This window comes from Mugil cephalus, chromosome 10 (assembly GCF_022458985.1).
Source record: "Mugil cephalus isolate CIBA_MC_2020 chromosome 10, CIBA_Mcephalus_1.1, whole genome shotgun sequence".
Taxonomy (NCBI): domain Eukaryota; kingdom Metazoa; phylum Chordata; class Actinopteri; order Mugiliformes; family Mugilidae; genus Mugil; species Mugil cephalus.
In genome coordinates this window covers 16499919-16520010 of record NC_061779.1, presented here as the reverse complement: position 1 = coordinate 16520010, position 20092 = coordinate 16499919, and the positions used below count along the sequence as shown (strand labels likewise).

The window sequence follows — 20092 nt, the reverse complement described above, 5'->3', positions numbered from 1 at the left end:
GGGTCATAAAAGTGACCCTCGAGATGCGAGTGCGCACCAAAAACTACGCACCATTATTGACCCTTTCTTTCTGTGTAATTTGACCCGTTGCACTTCAACACATAATCAATGGCACCTAAAAACTAATTCTTAACAATTGCGCCCCCTGCTGATATACCAAGCACAGGTGTCTGCGTCGTTGGCTTATTATTGTACACGTCAAGTGACAAAGAGTTTCGCAAATGTTAAATTCTCCATTCAGCTCCATTTATTAAAACTGCGATCTGAACACAGATGCATACACTTAGATGGTGAGCAGTCAGACGGCAGCCTGGTTTCCACATGCATAAATCAAGAGGCGATGGGAAGGTGTATGGTCATTGTGTTTTTGATGTTATGGGCGGATCCGCGCGTTCGTGTTCCCCAGAGTCACACCTTCTGCAGCCAGCTGTGCGTGACTTCTCTCCTGCCTGTTACAGCAGCTCGCCGTCCATAACCCCCCCGAGCGTCGACGATTATGTGATGGGGAGAAGAAATATTGGGCAGTGATGACAATTTCTAACGCTTTAGTAATTGGGAGGGCTTGACAGCGCCTTTTAATAAATGCAGGGTCCTCCCCCGGGCATGCTCCATCTGATCTGAGACAGGAGCTGGGAGTCTGGCGTGATTAACAGGCAGTATTTGGGCGTGTTTTGAGGAGATGTGTTGCCCACTCATTTCTGATTTTCTTTGTTTAATCGCAGTACAGAGATCAGGATTCCCATCCCTTCTTCGCGCGCACCAGGGGGGTTGTTGTTTCGCTTTCAAGCAAAGCGTGAATGACGGGGACGAGTCTGTGAGCAGAGCTGCATCTCTCCGCTGAGACAAAGACCTGCTGCTTAGTGTCGTTAATCGCGGGGAGGGAGCGGGCAGAGCTGAGTGTGAAGGAGGTGAGTCCGTAGGCAGGAACAGAGGGACCGAGGAGCCGCGCCGAGTCTCCACCAGGAGCTGCCGGACCAAAGACAGGCGCTGTCCGCTCAGCACCACCGCAGTCACCTTGTTGTGAAAGTCAGAAACACGCTCAGTGTACTCGGGAGTGATCCGATCAATTGCCGCAACCCGGTGAGCCTAATGAGCTGGATTTGTTCCGCTAGCAGGGGGGAGATCACCAGCGTTTGTCCCTTTTATCTCGACATCTTGGATTCACCGACGATGTGACGTCTCATTCTTAATGTGATGCCATTGGCTGCGATCGTTTTGGATTTCGATTCCATACCTTCCAGCGGCGAGTCTGGCGACAGGGAGCGTTAATGATCACCCAGTTGCATGGCAGCTACTTGTAGAAAATATAGGGCTTAGAGGGGATGTAGCCTGGTGCGTGTTAAACAGATCAGATTTCTTCCATAGTTGGTGAGACAGGACGACAGGTTGCTTTGAGCGCAGCTTCCCTTATGTAATTGTTTCCGTCAGCGATTACTTCTGTGCATGGCTGCACGGCGCGCCTAGACTTACCTAAGCGATGAAGGGAACTTATTGGAGAAATGCCTAGGGGACGCAATGGGCCTGAGCGACGACAAGGATCGCATTGTGATAAACGTGGGAGGGATCAGACATCAGACATACCGCAGCACCCTGCGCACCCTACCTGGCACACGCTTGTCCTGGCTGGCCGAGCCTGATGCACCCAACCACTTTGACTATGATGCCAAGATCGAGGAGTTTTTCTTCGACCGCCACCCCGGCGTGTTTGCACATATCCTTAATTACTATAGGACAGGTAAACTGCACTGCCCGGCTGATGTCTGCGGGCCGCTCTACGAGGAGGAACTGGCCTTCTGGGGGATTGATGAGACAGACGTGGAACCATGCTGCTGGATGACCTATCGCCAACACCGGGAGGCAGAGGAGGCCCTTGATAGTTTCGGCGGGGGAGGCCTATTAGACCTGGGGAGCGACGATGCGGAGCCAGAGCAGGATCATACTGAGGACGATGTGGATGAAATGACAAGGAGGCTGGCACAGGGAGACTGCCCTGATGCCAGGAGTGGAAGCCTGTGGAGCCGCTGGCAGAAGCACGTCTGGGCTCTGTTTGAGGACCCTTACTCGTCTAAATATGCAAGGGTGAGTGGCTTTTTAAGATTCTTGATTGTTCTAAGGTGTGACATTGTTCTTCCCGTTTCACTTCAGATTTGGAAACCTCTTAGTAAATGACCACAGGTGCATGTTCAGCCAAAAATATTCTAAACGGCCTGAGTTGTGCGTCTGCCCTTGCTCCTTCATGGTTTAAAAAAAAAAAAAAAAAAAAAAAAAGATTAATGGGTCTGGAAGGAGAGAGGCGTTTGATGACCTTGAAATTGCACTCCCAGGGGTCTTCTCGTCAGGTCGATGTGAGCGCACAAGGAAGGAGGAGGGAGGGAAAATGGACCAACCTTGTGTGTAAAAACCATTAACATGCAAATCATTACTTCCACCTTCCCCTATTTTGCAGCAGAAGATAAAGACATTGGTTCTGACTGTCACAGATCAGATATTTCCAGGACAAGGATCCCTGGGCAGTCAGACTCCCTAGTTAAATAGGTCAGGGCTACATTGGGAAACCAGATATTTGGCACCACCAGAATGGTTGTGGCAGACCTCCAGGCAAGAATTGGGTTGCTGTTAGAGGTGACATTTTTGGGCTTTGTTACGGGCACATTTCCATCTGGGCATAATGCCTCTCGCTGGTCACAATTAAACGACTTTACACCTTTTTGATTTCTTTTTGTTTTTTTGACCACTTGCCCCAACAAAGACCGCTGTGCCACACACTGCTTTAACAGCTGTAGCAGCCTGATTGGTGTAATTAGTTTTCAGGTCTCGTCCAGCACGAGTAAACCGCATTGACATGTTCTCAATCTCAAAGCAAGCGTCGAGGAAAGCAGCGTACCCCCCCCATCGCACAGCCCAAACACACACTTGTAAACCGCCGCCGTCTTCCAGCAGGAACAATCCCCCAGATCAGATGTGTCCCACATTCAACAGTGAGTCTGACAAAAGCAGGGGGAGGATTGACAGAGCTCCAGCAAGACTGGCAAGAAGATTAATTAGAAGTGAGCTTCAGAGTTAATTACAGACTCTATTCACAGAGGATACATCAGTGGAAAAAAAAACGCTTGTCACTGCATATCACTGTATGTCTGGAGTTTGCCAGCAACAGTAAGAATTAACCAATGAGGAGCAAACAGTCATCGTCGGTCACCCTCCCTGCAGGCCCGAGCCGTCTCTAACTGTCACAAAAACACACAATTTAAGAGGTTGTGAGATAAGATGCAGGTGTTTGTTTAACAGTCTGATGTGTGGGATGTGGCGTTAGTGGCCGACACAAGGCTGAGACACAAGAATGAGGCTTTACCACGTTGAAGTCTGTACGTACGGTGCACATGGCCATTTTCTTCTCTCTCGCTCTCTCAGAGGCTGCAACTAGAGGTTATTTTCCCGATGACGGGGAGAAATTTCACAAAACCGGTGACGTTCAAAACATGACGAAATTCAGTTTACATGTACAGAAAGCTGAGAGAAGCAGCAGGTGATGATTACTGCAATCTGTGCTGCGTGCTTGAGCTGGATTGTATTACAGTCTAAGGAGTACTTGTTGTTTTGTACAGTACTGTCGAGGGGGTGGACAAAACAACAACATTATGCAATGCGATAAAAACACACCGCTTATTAATGGCTCAAAAAGTGCAACAAAATCTCACTTACATCATATCAACAGAAGCTGGACATTAGCAGCTTGTGTGATTAAGTAATTTTGCATTCGATCGTCCTCAAATGTCAAGTGCTTTGTTCGCCTCCTGTTTGAATGGTGGATATTTTATACTACAAAAAACAAAAATAAAAAAGCAGTCACATACTACAATACATGGAAATAATACCAGCGCGGTGACCTGTGATACCGTCTCTCTCAACAAAGAGGGTAGTCCAGCTGACAGATGTCTGTGAGTCAACGCACAGTCCCCCCACACACACACTGGGCCACCATGCTAACATGGACGGGAAGCAGACATTCATAAGCAGCAGTGATTTCCTCAGCACAATGAATTGCCAGTGATGAGATGTTGTGAAGAGGGCCTGTTTTCCATCTTCTGTTGCGTTGAAAGGCTCTGAATGGACTTGACTGACAAGGACACAGTTCATCCTTTGCTCAGTGGAATACAGGGACGACCTCATGCCCGGACTTGCCCATCTCCAACCTGCATCCTCCCCGGTGTCGCTCATTATTAGTCGGTGCTACTTAACAATGCCGTGCATTAGGCTGAGAGGTAGTATAGAGCCGGACTTCATCCGTGCATGAAAAAAACCTGCTATTGATCCAACTTTTGCAATTCACAGGATGATTAAGTAGCTGTCCTCTTCCTGTCTGCTTCTCTCTTCACCTCTCATTGAAGATATAGCTGTTTACTCTCCTCTGAATCTGCTATAAGAAGTGTGAGCAGTAGCACTTCCTGTAAACATGTACAATGCAATTGGCGGACGGTAACATGGAGATGGGGTTGCAGTCAGTGCCCAGGGGAGAATACAGTATCTGTGACATCCATGTGTTGTAGTATGCATCAGAATTATCAGAACCTAAATGTGATGAAACTTGATCATCAAATCAATACACATTGAGGGCTAAAGTACTCTTTTGCCATTAAGGGAAATATGGGTTTCTCATAAAAAAAAAAAAAAAAAAAAAAAAAAACTGTCCAATGAGCCTCTCAGCTCTCTGTGATTCCCAAGAGGTGATCATCTGGACAGGATGACCTTGTGTAGGGAAGACCTACTGTGGTGATGGTGCTGAAGGGAAGAGCCCCAGCTAAATTTAGTTAAGGGGGTCGACGCTAACGTCCCCATCCTCTGTTGCGGTCTGGCCCTTTACAATTCTGCATATGTGGTGTACCCTTGAAGATGCCACGACCTTGGGATACAGCAGAGGGAAGAGAAGAAGCTCACGCTGATTGTCCCTTTTACAATGATGCTTCTGAACAAAGACAGAGGAGAGGAATGAGGCCGGTGTGTCAATGCCACTGTCACAGTCGAACTAGATGCCATTGTCTGAGATAATAGATTGAATTGCATTGTGTCTTGCTAAGAATGGCTGCCGGGCCGTCAAGCTTGATTACATTGCCTGTATTACTGTGCTCATTCTCCTCTCTGCCCTCTCCCCCACCCCCCTTCCTCTCTCTTTCCTTTCCTGCACGCTGTCTATTTCCTGTTTAGTGGGTGGCTCTGGCCTCGCTGTTCTTTATTCTGGTGTCCATCACCACCTTCTGTCTGGAGACCCATGAGGCCTTCAACCCCATCATCAACCGCACAGAAGTGGAGATGGTAGATAATATGACAGTGGAGAACACCTACCAGGAGGTGGAGACAGCGGCCTACCTCACCTACATCGAAGGCGTTTGTGTGGTGTGGTTCACGTTTGAATTTCTAATGCGAATAACTTTCTGCCCAAATAAATGTGACTTCATTCGGAACGCCTTGAACATCATCGACTTTGTGGCCATCCTACCCTTCTACCTAGAGGTGGGCCTCAGCGGACTCTCCTCCAAGGCAGCTAAGGACGTGCTGGGTTTCCTGAGAGTGGTCCGCTTCGTGCGGATCCTGCGTATCTTCAAGCTGACCCGTCACTTTGTGGGGCTGAGGGTGCTAGGCCACACGTTAAGGGCCAGCACCAACGAGTTCCTGCTCCTCATCATCTTCCTCGCCCTTGGTGTCCTGATCTTTGCCACTATGATCTACTATGCTGAACGTATCGGAGCTAGCCCCAACGACCCACGAGCCAGCGAGCACACACACTTCAAGAACATCCCGATTGGATTCTGGTGGGCTGTGGTGACCATGACGACCCTCGGCTACGGAGACATGTACCCTCAGACGACCTCTGGTATGCTGGTTGGAGCCCTGTGCGCCCTGGCTGGTGTGCTGACCATCGCCATGCCCGTCCCCGTGATTGTCAACAACTTTGGAATGTATTACTCGCTGGCCATGGCAAAACAGAAACTACCAAAGAAAAAAAACAGGCATATCCCACGAGCGCCCCAACCCGGTTCTCCCAACTTCTGTAAGTCAAGCATCAGCTCCCAGCCTCAGAGCCCTATAGCCCATGATGACGTTTTCGAGATAAAATTTCAAGGTAAGACACAGATATGAGTAATGCCCTGATATATTGTTGTCTCATTGTTTCTCTGCTCTCCTGAAGCAGTCGAATCATTATTCAGCTGTTTCACTGTTTGTCTGTTCCCACACTTCATTCAATCAGCTCATGATTCAGGCATGAGACAATACAAATGAGATTGCCACTGAAAATAATCAATAAAACAAGTAATAAAAAGCATATCTGATTCTGGACAGGAAAATAGAGAGAGTGAGGCCAGTCATGAGTAATCTTACTATTGATTTTGCCCTTCTTAATGCAGTGATTCACTCCCCCTCCTCTCTCTTTAGGCTAAGTGAGAGTATGTATTTGTTTAGAGCAACGTAAGCGGATGTTGGAGGCACTGACTTGGTTTGCCCTTGGTGGCGTTACTGCAAACATATACTGACCTTTGATGCAGTTTGTGTTCAAAAACTCATAAATCACTAGCGCTGCTAACAGACGTTTCACAAAGGAGCGCAGAGTAAACATCAGACAGCAGCCGTACAGGCGGCCTTAAGGTAACCCCTGAGTGTATTTAAGTTTTGCAGTAGGTCATATGAAAACATGTGGTAAATCATAGGTCTTCAACAGGGGGTCGGCAGGACTGCGATATAAAACACACGTAATAGGTAGGGGGTCTCCACTTAATCTCTTGGTAGTAAATGAAATGAAAAGACCCCTTTAGTAAATGAACAAAAAAAAGCTGGTATATGAAACCAGATTTTTTTTTTTTTTCTGTCCGTTTTGTTTTTCTTTATTGCTTTCTTTTTAGATTCCAAGCTGAACGGTGAGGCAGCCAACGCAGCTCTGGCCAACGAAGATTGCCCTCACATAGACCAGGCCATATCTCCGGAGGAAATCTTCAGCCCCGGCGACAGAGAGCGGCCCTGCTTCCTGGTCACCACGGCTGAACGCCCCAACCACACAGGTGGCAGAGTGAGGAGGGGTACGTACAGTAACAGCCAATCACAGGCCCCCCTGAGACACTGACACCCTGTAGACCGTAGACACGCTCCCTTCCTGCCTCTGTTTTTCACAGGCACGCACTCAAACAACACAAACACAACTGCAAACCTCTAAACATGACCTCCACACTTACGCAGCAGCTGCTTCTCCTCAGTCATCCTGAGGACACACACACACACATATATACATACACAATTCCAACTCACACAAAAAATACACATTAAGGCCAAGCACAAATCGCCACAAGAATAATTGTCCACACCTACATAATATATTTTTTGATACCATGCATAATGTAATACCCCTATTTATTTACCAGTCAGAAAGCTATTTTCGAGATTTCTATGATCTAGAGTGTGTTGTCTCACCTGCCTAAGAGAGTATTTATGTGCTACCTGTGTACCATGTATGTACTTGTGTTTTAATGATAAATATCATGCGGGATCCTGACTTACGAGTACATTGCTCTTGACCATTAACAGTGCATGAAATGTCTTGCTGATGGGTGCTATCAGTATGGTGAAGGAGCACAACACAAACGGAGGAAGTTAAATGTTACTGCTGTTCAGATTAAAACACAATTTACTGATTTAATAATTCAATAAGAGGGGGAGGGAGAGAAGGGATCTTTTTTTTTTTTTTAAATCTGACATTAAAGTAAAAGAAAAAACATTCCTCTGAGTCAGTCTTCAGCTGTGTGCAGTAACTGGCATACAGCGTGAAATCCTACCTGTAGCTGAGAATACATTCCCTGCCTGAGGTGCCTACCTACCTTTCTGAGTCTTTTGCAGTGTTATACTCCAAAACCATTCCAGTACCACCCGGTGCATGCTGTTGTACTCCTGATGCACTCAATGCATGGAGAATAATAATCTGTCTCAAGTCTGTGTTGACCTGTTTCTTTGGAGACAAAAACAAGAAAGCAACAGGTGTAGTATTTACCAGTGAGGAACACCAAAACATTCTGTCGTGGATTCAGTGCTGCAGTGTACTCAGAACGTTCTCTGTTTTTCAACTGAAGGTTATGAAAAGCCTTGGAGCCTTAACAGCATGTCTGGCATGAGCGGGGATGCCTCTGGAGTGTCCTCAGTGTCCGCCCTGCCCTGCAGCCCACCCTGTCTAATGCAGCACTCACATTCTCCCATCCCATCCATTATGTAGCATGGTTGAGTAGCAGACACAATGCCATTGGAAGGCCAGTCCACACTCCTCCTCCTTATCTTTCCTGTCAAATTTTGTTTTTACACTTGCCTTCGCTCCTGCTTTTTTTCCATTTTTATTTCTTTACTTTTCTGGAAAACTGTATCTTAACTGTGCTTACTCTTAAGCTTCCCAAGTGTTCTCCTTGGGTGTGTCATCATATCCTAGACTAGAAAACATTGGCACATGCCACTCTGCATGGGTCACCACAGTTGCAGACAAAGCACTGTTCTACTTCTACCACAGGCTAACCCCACTCTTTTCCTTCTGTTTAAACCATTGCCTGTTGCTCTGTTGCTTTTGATCTCTCATACTTTTTCCTGCCAATAACTCTTCTCTCATTTGCTTTTTACAATTTTGTGAAAGAATTTTTCATAAGATGTAACCCCTGCTAACAATATGCTGGACATTAACAATACATGGCTTTTAAACATATCCAAAAGCTGTTAAGGGAACTCCTCTTAAGTGCTTTGTACGTTGCAAAGTAGAGACGTTATCATTCTGAGAGTGCAATCCAGACAATGTTACCTGAGTGGCCACTAAAAAAAAAAGAAAAAAAAAAGAAATATTTGAACATGATGTTCATGGTGTCCAATGCAACATGGAGATGACGACAATTCCTATGATATCAGTGATGAATACATCTAATGTTAAACGGAACAGAAATGTCTGTTCATTTGCATGAACTGCATGAAAAATTATGTTCAACAAGAAGCTAACTGTATCACAGTACCTGTAAGAAAAAATGAAAAAAAAAAATTTTCTTTCAAAAGCTTCTAAAGCTTTGTCATTTTATGCATTTTGAGAGAGCTTTACAAGAGACTCAGTCATAGCAGAGATTTTTATGTAGCTGCCATTCTTTGCCTTTCCCCAAATTCATATATTTATTTTCTTGTATTCGTTTGACTGGGGCCTCCAACTAAAATAGTGGGATCTGTCGTAAAGCCAACTAATGCTGTTATGAGCATAAATAGTTTTTATATATTTACTGGTTAGCAATGACTTTTTAAACAGTATCAGTGGTCTGCAGCAACTTCTATTACTGCTGTGCTGCTAAATTAAGGCAGGACTCATGAATTATGAAACAACGGTGCCTTCGTACCTGGTGAGGCAAAGCAAAAGTGAGTTATAAATTGACACGATATTACGTAAGTGCTCCCAGTGTAGCATCATTACACTTTGTACCATGCTCATAACAGTAACAGTAACAAAAGCTTTATTTTATACAACCCTCGTACCCTTAATCACGGTAAAAATGCCATCCTGGTTAGTGTTGTTACGCCACTGAACACAGACTTAACTTTTAGGGGGATACATAGCACCGAGAAAGGAAAAAAAAAGACTTAACAGTCCCCATCTTTTTGTATATTAAAGCACAAAATGTTGTAAAAGGGGACCAGGCAACTGTAAAGAGCCAAAATATATTGAGTTACGATCAACCAGAGATGTCACAATGACTTCTACAGTATGTATGTCTACTGATTTATAACGTCAATACATCTACTGTTACAGGTATTGATACTGTCCCAATAATTATGCACAAGTCTTTCAGGGCACTTTAACAAATTTTATGTTGACCAATCAGAAATGTTAATTTCTAGGAGAAGATAGCGTACAGTAATTATAGCAACTCAGCTAAGTTTTGTTTTTTATTCATTTTGAGTCATGTCTCTTGTGGTAATTATTGGACGTTATATATTTGGTTAAAAAAAAAATCTTGTAAAGATTTGATGTGAAGAGATGCAGGTGAATTATATGCTCATGCAATTCAAGTGGGGGGGGTGAAAATACGACGTAGTGTGGGATTTGGGTCTCCTTGGGGAAAGGTAAATGCATGTATTTTCCATTTATGCAACAGAAAAGTATTTAAATAAAATATGTAAATATAAGTCCTTGCATGAAATAAATTTTGTACTCAACGAGTGTTTAGACTCCGTTTTTATTCAACAACACATGCATACATACATGTCTCCTTTCCTGCTAGCTTACCGCTAGTGTTTTTTCGACCGTTGTTTGACCCTCTGTCTACCCGCGCCCGGGTCAAAGGCGGCGCACAATAACGAGCGTGAGAGCATGACGCAAAGTATACGAACGCATGACAATGACTGAACTACTGTACATCAACCCGTAAAACGCAGCATGATCGAGGCATGTTTATTAACCGACTCAGAGTCCAACCTCTGCACACAGACAGTTCACACTGGTGTCTGATGCCTTGGCTAAGCATGGGAAATACATGGTAAACCCACCGTTTACCATGAGGAACTAACGGAGCACATTTTCTTTACTCTCCAAGCTAGTGTCATTTCACCTCTCCCCCCGCACCGTACAGGTATCCATCATCGCCACCATCATTGCCACCATTATACATAATTTGTGTAATAATTTATTTTTGTTATTGTTTTTTTATATGTTTATAGAGACCCAACGACAGCACCGGAGCAGACAACCAACAGAGTCAGTTTGTGTTATGAACCATGGTGTACCAACCACTATGTGTATGACCCATAATGGCCCATCACCCACCTGATAGTGCTGTAGCATTGTTGTGTGTATTACTTAGTATTTTTCAATGGGTGTGACAGTGGCAACCTGTACATCACAAACTCAGCATAGATGTAGCACTGAGGAAGTTTTGTTGTCAAGCCTTATGTAGCTCAGTATCTGTGACTGGTTACTGTGTTGTAATTTGTGTGCCTATTTTTGGTGTGTGCCAGTGCTGTAAATACGCTTTTTATGTGTGCTGAATTTGTGTGTACCAATGTTTTCGAGTGACCATCAAATATCTGTGTGCTTCTTCTGTTGGAACCAAAAAAAAAAAAAAAAAAAAAAAAATGTTGCTCCGATTGCAATCGCACCCCCACCCCCCTCCCCTCCTCCTCCTCCCCCCTTCTTTGGCTAAAACCCGTCACTCGTCATGTCAGCCGGACTAAACAGATCGTTAACTTTGCACTGTCATGGTCACATCTTTGTAGACTTTGCACTGTTTTGCACCAGTGAACTTTTGACATTCCTTTGATATGTTTTCAGGCATCAGAGAGATAACATCCACAAAACGAGTATAAAAAAAAAAAGGGTCACGCTTTCTTAAAAAAATAAATAAATAAAAAACACACCACTCTTACCTTATATCGATGCGGCATTAAAACGGCAGGCTGTTGGAGTTGTTAAACGATTCAATTGGTAAATCAAACGTTACGCAGGGTTATTCAGAAAGGAGTAGCGGATACTCGACGTTAATGTATTGTTGTTACATGTTCATTTGCAGTTGTACTTTAATTCACAAGGACCTTACAGATGAAATGCATCAACTTATATTTCAGACATCCATATTTATTCTGTTTTTATATAGTTTGACAATCACATAGATTGGGGTTATTCCTCTTTTTCCGCACACATGTTAATTGGTATATTAGTATCGAATTCTAACTAATGCCAAACCATTATCCTTATCATACTGGACAAGTGCCTAAGTTATGCAAATTCTTCGTACCATTCAGGAGTATAGCTTAACTAACATAATGAACCAATGTACTGTACATTATATGTTAGATTAGCAGTCACCAGCCATCGAACACAAGCTTCATTCAGTACTTAACAGCACATAGACGCAATAAAGACCCAGCATGGATCAGCTTCTAAAGGCAAGAAATTAGCTCATTAAAAACACAAAGCACAGACTCATGTGTGTAAAAAGTTAGTGAGAAGGGACCAACTTTTTACCAAACAACTGCAGACACACTGCCAACAAAGTGCGTGCAGTCGGATACAGCGGATCTGGACCTGCCGGTCTTTGTCCGGCACAGAATTAGAATAAAAAGGACAACAGCAGCAGTTAATGTGAAAACGGATTCAACAATGCAACTTAGAGGCAACTAACGTGTGCCGTTTAGTGAGATTTCAGAGTGTGTGTTTTAGACACCGTGCATTTTGTGGTTAGTTATCTCGACAAGGTGATCAGTGATCGTTTTGATTGGTTTGTTGTTTAGGGGACTTTTTTTTTTTGTGTATTTTTTGACCAATACAGTTAAGACTTGTACAATAAATAGTGATAAATAAAAAAAACACAGAAATGATAAATTTTTCAACGAGTGTTGGTTTATTTATTTTTATTTTTCCAAATTAATCCATGTAACATCGTTTTTATTTAAATAATATAATAACTTAAGGCAGGTGACTAACAGTCTGGCAGATATTTTCCTAATTTAATTTGCATAAACCACAATCATACAATTAGAACTTCTATAAAATTAGAACTTTTAAAAAATAAAAACCAGCAGGCGTGATGCAGATATGAGCCTATCTGGGTCTTGCTATTGCCTTTGACCGAGACACTGCAGTTTGCACCCAGGTGCTGCACTGCAGATGTCCCCTGCTTATACATATGTAGGTTGGGTCAAAGGCAGGAGACGGGTTTCCTCTAAGATGAATTAATAAAGCATTACAATGGTGCACATAAGAACATGTATGACACAGGCTCACGAGAACATGAATAGGAGGTGGACATTTTGACAAGAAAAAAAATACTGTCCAGTACGTCTACGTGCTAAATCAAAATGTGACAGTATGAGGTGCATAGATTGACTGCCCCTGACACTCAAGATCACAGCTGTAAAACCAATGACATGGGAAGATGAAGCTATAGGAAGAGTGTAGACCATCCTTCACATGGTCCATAACGGCATCATTCAGAAGACAAACGTTGCAGGTGGACCAGCAGCCATAGGCACTGTCGTGTCCTGCTAAGCTATTGCCCCCATCATGTCCATAAAAGTGATGAGCTGGCCTCTGCCACCTGAAACATAACTCAGCCTGCGTCCAGCCACACAGGAGTATTTATGACAGCTGCATTTCACATGCGATCTGTTCAAGTAGGTAGTGTTTAAAAAAAAAAATAAGTGAAAGTTAATGTATAGTCAAGGGCACTTAATATGATCGTATGTGGGCTCCACAGAGCACCGACTAAAAACAGGAATCCCTCAAAATCACTCTTTTTATAGTCTCTGATTGTCGTGCTGGATACATGTTCCAGCTCCAGTGGCGCTCGATGCAGAGTTCTGTGTCGAGCTCGTCGTCGCAGCGGCGCACAATGCCATGGAGTGTCCGGCTCCACAGCCAATTAGAAGAGGTCTTAGGCCAGAAATGATCTGTGGATGAAAGACGTCAGCCTGTGAACCGTCTCCACACATTCCGTGTTCATTCCAGCCCCACGAGAGGAGACGCCCCCCTAAAAAAAACAGAGGGGTCATGGGTCAGTGAAGGTAGCTGCAGCACTGTGTTTACACAAAAAAAAAAATGTAAAAAATTAGGAAATTGGAAAGAAAAAATAGTCGGTGCAAAAACCAATCGAAAAGAAGGGACATATGCGATCGGCTTCTCTGTTCCCAACGCTGACACCAGTAACACAGCCTCCCTGCTCTTCACAGCTGGTGAGCTTGCTGGTGGGTGTGGTCAGGTCTGCATCACCGAGGAGACACGTGCCATGGCAACACAGTTACCTAATAGGCTCCATTGCCATAGCAACAGAAGCGAGCTTGCTTTCTCAAGGATAGCACATCTTCAAGCTTTCCCCATCCTTGTGTGCCTTTCATGCCATCTTTTCATTTACTCCATCAGGGGGGGGTTTCTTTGTCTTTCTGGGTCCTCAGCTCGTCCCTGAAAATCAGCGGCGCTGGAGATTTGGATTCGCCAACAGACACATATGCTTTCGCCAGTTAACAGACCAAGATCTCACGCCAGCAGCTTATGTCAATGTGACATTCTGCCAGATACGGCTCTTGCATTACAAACGCTCACGTAGGCTCGTCTTTAAGATACTGCATGCGTTTGTGACTGCACTTTGTTTGTCATTGTCTTCGTTTAAGAGCGTTCAGTGTCACGTGTTATTAGTGAACTTAATCTGTTTAGGCATTTTGTCCGGTGGGGGGTGGAGGGGGGATAGCGTTATTTTGGTGCCTCGCTTAATTCATGGACTCACTGACTGGGGTACAGCACATCAGTGTTTCCATGGTAACGAAGTGCTTGCAAAATACTCAGCACAACAAAAAGGAAAAAAAAAGAGAAGAAACTCGAATCACGATTCATTGACGGTGTCTTCGGTATCGGTGTCTTTCCTCTTTTAGCACATCTTGCATCGTTCTACAGGTATGAGTTAAGACGGGATCTAATCTAATGTGCTTTTTGATACTGTTCACATAAACAAAACTCTTTCCTCAGATTGGATGAGCTGTGCCCCTTTGACCTATCTCCCACCTCCGACCGTCGATGATGAATTTCATGTACGAGGGGAGCTTCCCCAGGTGAAAATGGGCAAGAAATGAGCGGGGCAACAGATATCATAAGCAGCATGCAATGCTCTCCGTTCCTTGCCGCCTGACCTACTTCAGCACCAGAAATAGCAGCACTCAGGTCTCTGCTTCCAATCCTGTTTTGCTATTTCACTGCTCCTGCCACCGCGCTCGAGACAGGAAGAGGAAAAGAGGGGAGCATGTCAGAGGAGCGAGGTGGTGGAGGTTCACACGAGTTCTCCCTTTCGCTGGTTCTGCATTCTCATCCCTTAACGGAACTTTTCCAAGTCAGTGATTCGCGGGTTAGCGTGATGGACGGTCATTATGATTTCCGAATTGTGACGACACATCCATTATGATTACCTAGACACGGTCAGAACATTAAAAGTGAGTGGCCTGGATGCCTGTAGAAACACTTTCAATGTTCCTCCGCTATGGAACCCTGCGCCTGCATTTCAGAGTCAATCTGCTGTATTTATATTCATGCTGATGTGAAAAACTGGGTCAGTGTTGAAAATTTTATGTGGAGCATTTTACTTCCAAAATGTTTTAGTTTGCCAGTCGGTGACTCTGGAAAAGGAGGAGACTGCAAGCTTGGAAGGAATGAAAGCTCATTTAATCTCTTTGTAAGTCTGAGGAGGACACTCTGATATGCCCGTCTTTGTTTAGAAATCTCTCAGGCATGTTTGCGGCTGCGGTGTCTGTGTTCAGTTCTTATGTGGATATAGCGAGAGTGCTCTCCAAACATCTGACTGAAAAAATATGCTTGTAAATGTGTGTGGTTAATTCAGCTCTTTTACAGGCCTAGTCGGGTAATTGCCTCTGTCAGTGATACCCATCTATCCAGGCTGTAATTACATCCTGAAGCAAAAAGCCACAGAGCAACGACCCGACCTCAGAAATCCTCTTCAGCATTACCGGGATTATTTTTTCACACGGATGTTTAACTGTAATGTATTAGACAGTTCCCTTACTAATTCTTTAGTACAGAAAGCATGATTTGAAATAGTTTAGCCTCATCTAAGTGTACTCCCTTTTCCTTCATGCTCAGAGTTATGTCAGGCCAGAAAGGGCTCTAATAATTTCTCATAACAATCCTCGTGTGTCTAAATAGTGCAGTTGAGTATTATGTGTGTTAAGCAGGAAAAAGAAAATGAAGCGGAAAGCCAAGCGAGAAGAGAGACTACACTCACCCACGATGGCAAGGTTATGTTCAGATCCACACGTTATCTGTAGAAATAAATATTTTAAAACAGTTTGAAATAGACGCTGAAGGCAGACGGACAATTTGAGGGCTTTAATATTTAAGATCAATTTGCCAACATGGATACTGACAGACTTTGTAACAAAGTTTCCTCTAAAAAAAACAAATAAAATTATATGGATCAAGCTCATGTCATCGACTTTTATTCAGCCATGAACATGCTGATAACATTGGGGATTATTTCGCCTTTGCGTACATTAAAAACTACAATTTTTCATGTCCTGGCTCCACAATTCAAAGTAGTCTAAGTGCAGCACGGAAGCCAAGTCAGTCATAAAAGTTAAAACCTACTGCTGGGCTTGATGGAGAACTTAATGCGTCTGTTTCAAGAAGGCTGCCCAGCTTTGCTCTGCTGAAGCCTTTTACAGTTTAATGGCTTCCCCCATCATAGCTGTGACAGGTCTTGAATTAGACATCGAAACACTAAAGCAACAACGAGACAACGCTCGCTAGAAGGCTCTCTTTCTTGGACGTGCACTCCATCTCCACTAATATCCTTTGAACAGCTATATAAGGAAATGTTTCAGATAAAATGAAAAGCTGTGACAAGTCATGATTAGAAACAGAGCCACTGATACGTGAACCACTGACGGGCTGTTATTTGTTTCTCTTCAGTGTTCACATGCCTCATAAATACGTGACAGCTCACTGAATATTTTTCATCTGCGCATTGAGTCTGTTCAGTGTAAAAGGACCAACACAGCTGGGTGGGCTGAGAGATTCATGGTCCACCTCAGATAATCCGTCTTGTTTTGCGCTTTACACACAAGATTACTACGCTCTGACATACGCCAGTGCTGTTATAATGATTTGTGCGCATTGGACGAGGGATCGAGCACTTGCCCTTGCCCGTCCCTGACATCCGCGTTATTGGCAACAATTTCCCACCATGCCGTTGGTTGCCATTTACTACGGGTTAACTGCTGCCGTCGTGTGATGCTTACACATAATAGCCCTTAAAAGAGAGGAGGCCTCCGCCTACACTAAATGTAAGTGGTTCTCTGCCAGCTGCCCAATAATGGCACTGAGTGTACTGAGTAGGATGGATATAGGGATGTAAATCATTAACAACCTACTCTTTAGGGGCACCCAGATTCACCTCATATTAAATGAGCAAGGTTTTTTTTTTTTTTTTTTTTTTTTTTATCTGTGGCCGTCTGCTGCCTCCTGCTGGACTGCCACGGAAGTTTTTCTATTCGACACTGACATTCACAATAATAATAATAGAGTGTATATTCGATCTAAATCTAAGAAACACTTTTTACTGACCCTAACATGACTAAGGTTATTCCATCTGTAAGTGCCAGACATTGAGATGTCTTACCTGTGTTGCTCCGTGGAGGACTTTAACCTCGGCAGGGAGGCCAACCTCCCGGCAGCCACCTTCTGCTACAGGGCCGTCTGCCTGCGGCTCTTGGTCCTGACTGCTTGACGCTTGTCGGCCCAGCTGCCCATAATCTCCTCTGCCCCATGTGAACACTCTGCCACTCTCTGAAACAGATAATACCCTTGTTTAGACGCGGCGCCCATCGTGTTGAGCGTCACAGACATAATATGTACCCGTTTGAGCGACAGTGTGCGTCCAGCCGCTCCACACGTTTATAACTTTCTCTCCATCCAACAGAGATCGCCTCAGTAGAGTGGGAGAAGACAGGAAGGGCTCAGTGCCGGTCAGCTGGCCGTGCTTATTGCTTCCCCATAGAAACAAATCACCATCTCCTGCACACACGACAGGAGCGACATTATTCTTCATCCAGCAGAGGCAGCAGCAGAAAGGCAGAACAGTAATTGAGAGGCACTGGTCAACTAATTACAGGACATAAAGGAGGAAGGACTTGATGCATGAACCTGAAGTGCATAACAACTCAGTGGTACAGCCTGCAAGCGTAAATGCTCCCTGTGGAACAGCAGCGCAAAACGCATTTAGATACAGCAGCTGCTTTTAGAAGCCTATTATTGACTCTTTTAGCTTGTTTCCCGACATTCCCACATGCAATCCAGTGATTTTATATGCTGTTATGGTATCAACAACAATTTTTTTTTGTAAGCAAAGCACTTCCAGTCTATTTTCAGCGGTGGATAGTTTGGAAAGACCAAATCTCCTACTGCCGTACCTGTAAGACACACACAGTGTACTGAACCTGCTGCTACCAGACGTGATGTCCTCTGATCCAGACCTACAACGTGGACACAAATATGTTACACCCATAAATCAACAGCTTTGTTTTCAGTTGCTATTTTCGCTCAGTACAGTTTACTTCACCTGGTACCAGAGAGGGCACCTTAGAGCCGAGGTGAGCTGGGACAGGGCATGGACTGAGTGCTCTCTTAGCATGGCTGAAAAGACCAGTTCCCCATTGATTTGCACGACCTGAGTCTGAGAGCCAAGCAGAAAATTAGGATTTACTACTTAACCGCAAAATGAAAAATACAGTGAGCAGAGTTTCTGCTGTTACCTTACCAGTCACAGCAAGTGAGTGTCTAAGTCCGGCTGCTACACTCACCACTGGCTCCTTTAGACCCTGAAAGCAAAAAAGCACAATCAACCCAACTAGAATGTAAGTGAATACGCAGATAAATAAGAAAAACTGTCAAGACCATGACCTCATAGGAGCTAAACTACAACCACATTACATGCTCACCTCAACAGCCAGCAGATTTGCAGAGTGTGTGACTGCTGGTCCGACACCCAGTTGACCAAATGCATTGGAGCCACATGCCAGTAGTTGACCACAATCTGTCAAAATAAATACATATGCAAACAAAACACGATGAAATATTCAGTGTTCGGGTTGAATTAATCGATTTCAAATCAAAATCAATAAGACAATTTGCACAGCACTGCGTAACTCTGGGGTTTATTTATTTATTTTTATTTATTTTTAAACTTTATTTAATGTGCCTGCGGATTGTCACAGATCTCGTAATCCTCCTATACCTATAAGTACACATCCTGTACATCGTAATGCTCCATCACATGTTTTTAATTTATGACACCAAGACCACTGAAGTGAAGCTTGGCTGTAAAAATTTAAATTGCAAATCTGTCAGGAAAAACTTCAATAAGCCAACAATCACAGTGCAGCAGTGTTCAGAGTTGGCTGTATTTATGAAATGTGTTGACCACTTAACATACACACATTAGCAGTAATTTCAATGCATATGGCCCAGAAAATGGTTAAAGGAAATGCTTCACCCAACGCAATGTCACAATGAACCTAGCGAACAAATAAAAATAACACAGTAACATTTTACTGGCGTCAGCGCTCACCGGTGAGAAGAAGAGTGAAATCCCAACCACAGGCTACGTTTGTGACTCTCTGATTTGAGATGGGGCACAATTGAAGAGTGGAGATATCTGCAATGTGGCCGAGTCCCAGTTGTCCTTTGTTGTTCTGTCCACATGCAAACACTTCTCCACTCTCTGTCCAAAACAAAACACACCAGGAACATTAGGAAAATACAAATCATTAATTTGCTTTAAGATAGTAACACAGCGTCTCCAAACAGACAAATGCTATCATTATTATTCTATCTATTATATAAATATATTTGCTGCTCAAATACAATAAATTATGACATACAATCGAGAAATAACTTGTTTGGCCAGGAGGAGGCGCAACCTGACCACTGGAAGTTTAGCTCACATTTGGGACACATGTTGACGACCTACTGAACCGTGTATGTAAAAGCTATCTATTTATTTATTTATTTATTTGGGAGCACACAGTAACCTACCGGTGATAATCACGGTGTGGCCGCCTCCCCCGCTGATGGTCCGGACTTCCCGGTTTTGTAAGGCGGCGCTGTCAGAGAGCCGGGGACCGGGCTGGTCCTCCACATGTCCCTGTCCCAGCTGCCCGTAGCTGTTAGCTCCCTGACAGAAACATTAACCAACAACCATCACAGCTCGTGTAGCCGCCAAACACACAAGAACCCACGTTTGTTTTCGCTGCGAGGAGCTTCTTACTTTACTTTAGTCGCTAGCTAAGCTAACCTTGACGGCTGAAGCGGCACCGTGTTGTTTGTGAGTATTTGAGCTACTTAAACTAAGCGGACAACATATGGGCCATTTGGAGGATACAGCGGCTATGATAACAAACTTACCCATGAGTGTAAACAGAACTCCAGACGTGTTTCCATGGAGCACCGAGTCTGAAGAAGAGTCCCGTGAGTTTTGCGACACTGCCGTAAAGCAGACCATCACTGGTAGTTATGTGAGTTCTCTGGTTAGTGGCCCAACAGTGGGTTTTTACA

At 44.1% G+C, this 20092-nt stretch overlaps 2 protein-coding genes across 4 annotated transcripts; one reads left to right on the top strand and one right to left on the bottom strand.

Annotated features, from left to right (window-relative positions):
- The first annotated feature begins 363 nt into the window (after positions 1-363).
- kcnc1b (potassium voltage-gated channel, Shaw-related subfamily, member 1b) lies at positions 364-12372 on the top strand. 2 transcript variants are annotated; one of them, XM_047596041.1, is made up of 4 exons: positions 364-2079; positions 5200-6115; positions 6891-7064; positions 8106-10203. In XM_047596041.1, the coding sequence occupies exons 1-4, from the start codon at positions 1516-1518 to the stop codon at positions 8243-8245; spliced, it is 1794 nt and encodes a 597-aa protein (XP_047451997.1). In that variant the 5' UTR covers positions 364-1515; the 3' UTR covers positions 8246-10203. The 2 variants fall into 2 exon arrangements, with proteins under 2 accessions (XP_047451997.1, XP_047451998.1); XM_047596042.1 differs by lacking the exon at positions 8106-10203 and adding an exon at positions 10705-12372 and having other exon boundaries at positions 367-2079.
- sergef (secretion regulating guanine nucleotide exchange factor) lies at positions 7708-20047 on the bottom strand. 2 transcript variants are annotated; one of them, XM_047596058.1, is made up of 11 exons: positions 19943-19993; positions 19574-19712; positions 19107-19259; positions 18478-18572; positions 18297-18357; positions 18099-18212; positions 17950-18012; positions 17396-17554; positions 17160-17326; positions 15765-15801; positions 7708-7984 (listed from the first exon to the last, which is right to left on the bottom strand). In XM_047596058.1, exons 1-11 carry the CDS (start codon positions 19976-19978, stop codon positions 7878-7880), a joined length of 1131 nt encoding a protein of 376 aa, XP_047452014.1. In that variant the 5' UTR covers positions 19979-19993; the 3' UTR covers positions 7708-7877. The 2 variants fall into 2 exon arrangements, with proteins under 2 accessions (XP_047452014.1, XP_047452013.1); XM_047596057.1 differs by lacking the exon at positions 7708-7984 and adding an exon at positions 12361-13511 and having other exon boundaries at positions 19943-20047.
- Between the last annotated feature and the right edge of the window lie 45 nt (positions 20048-20092).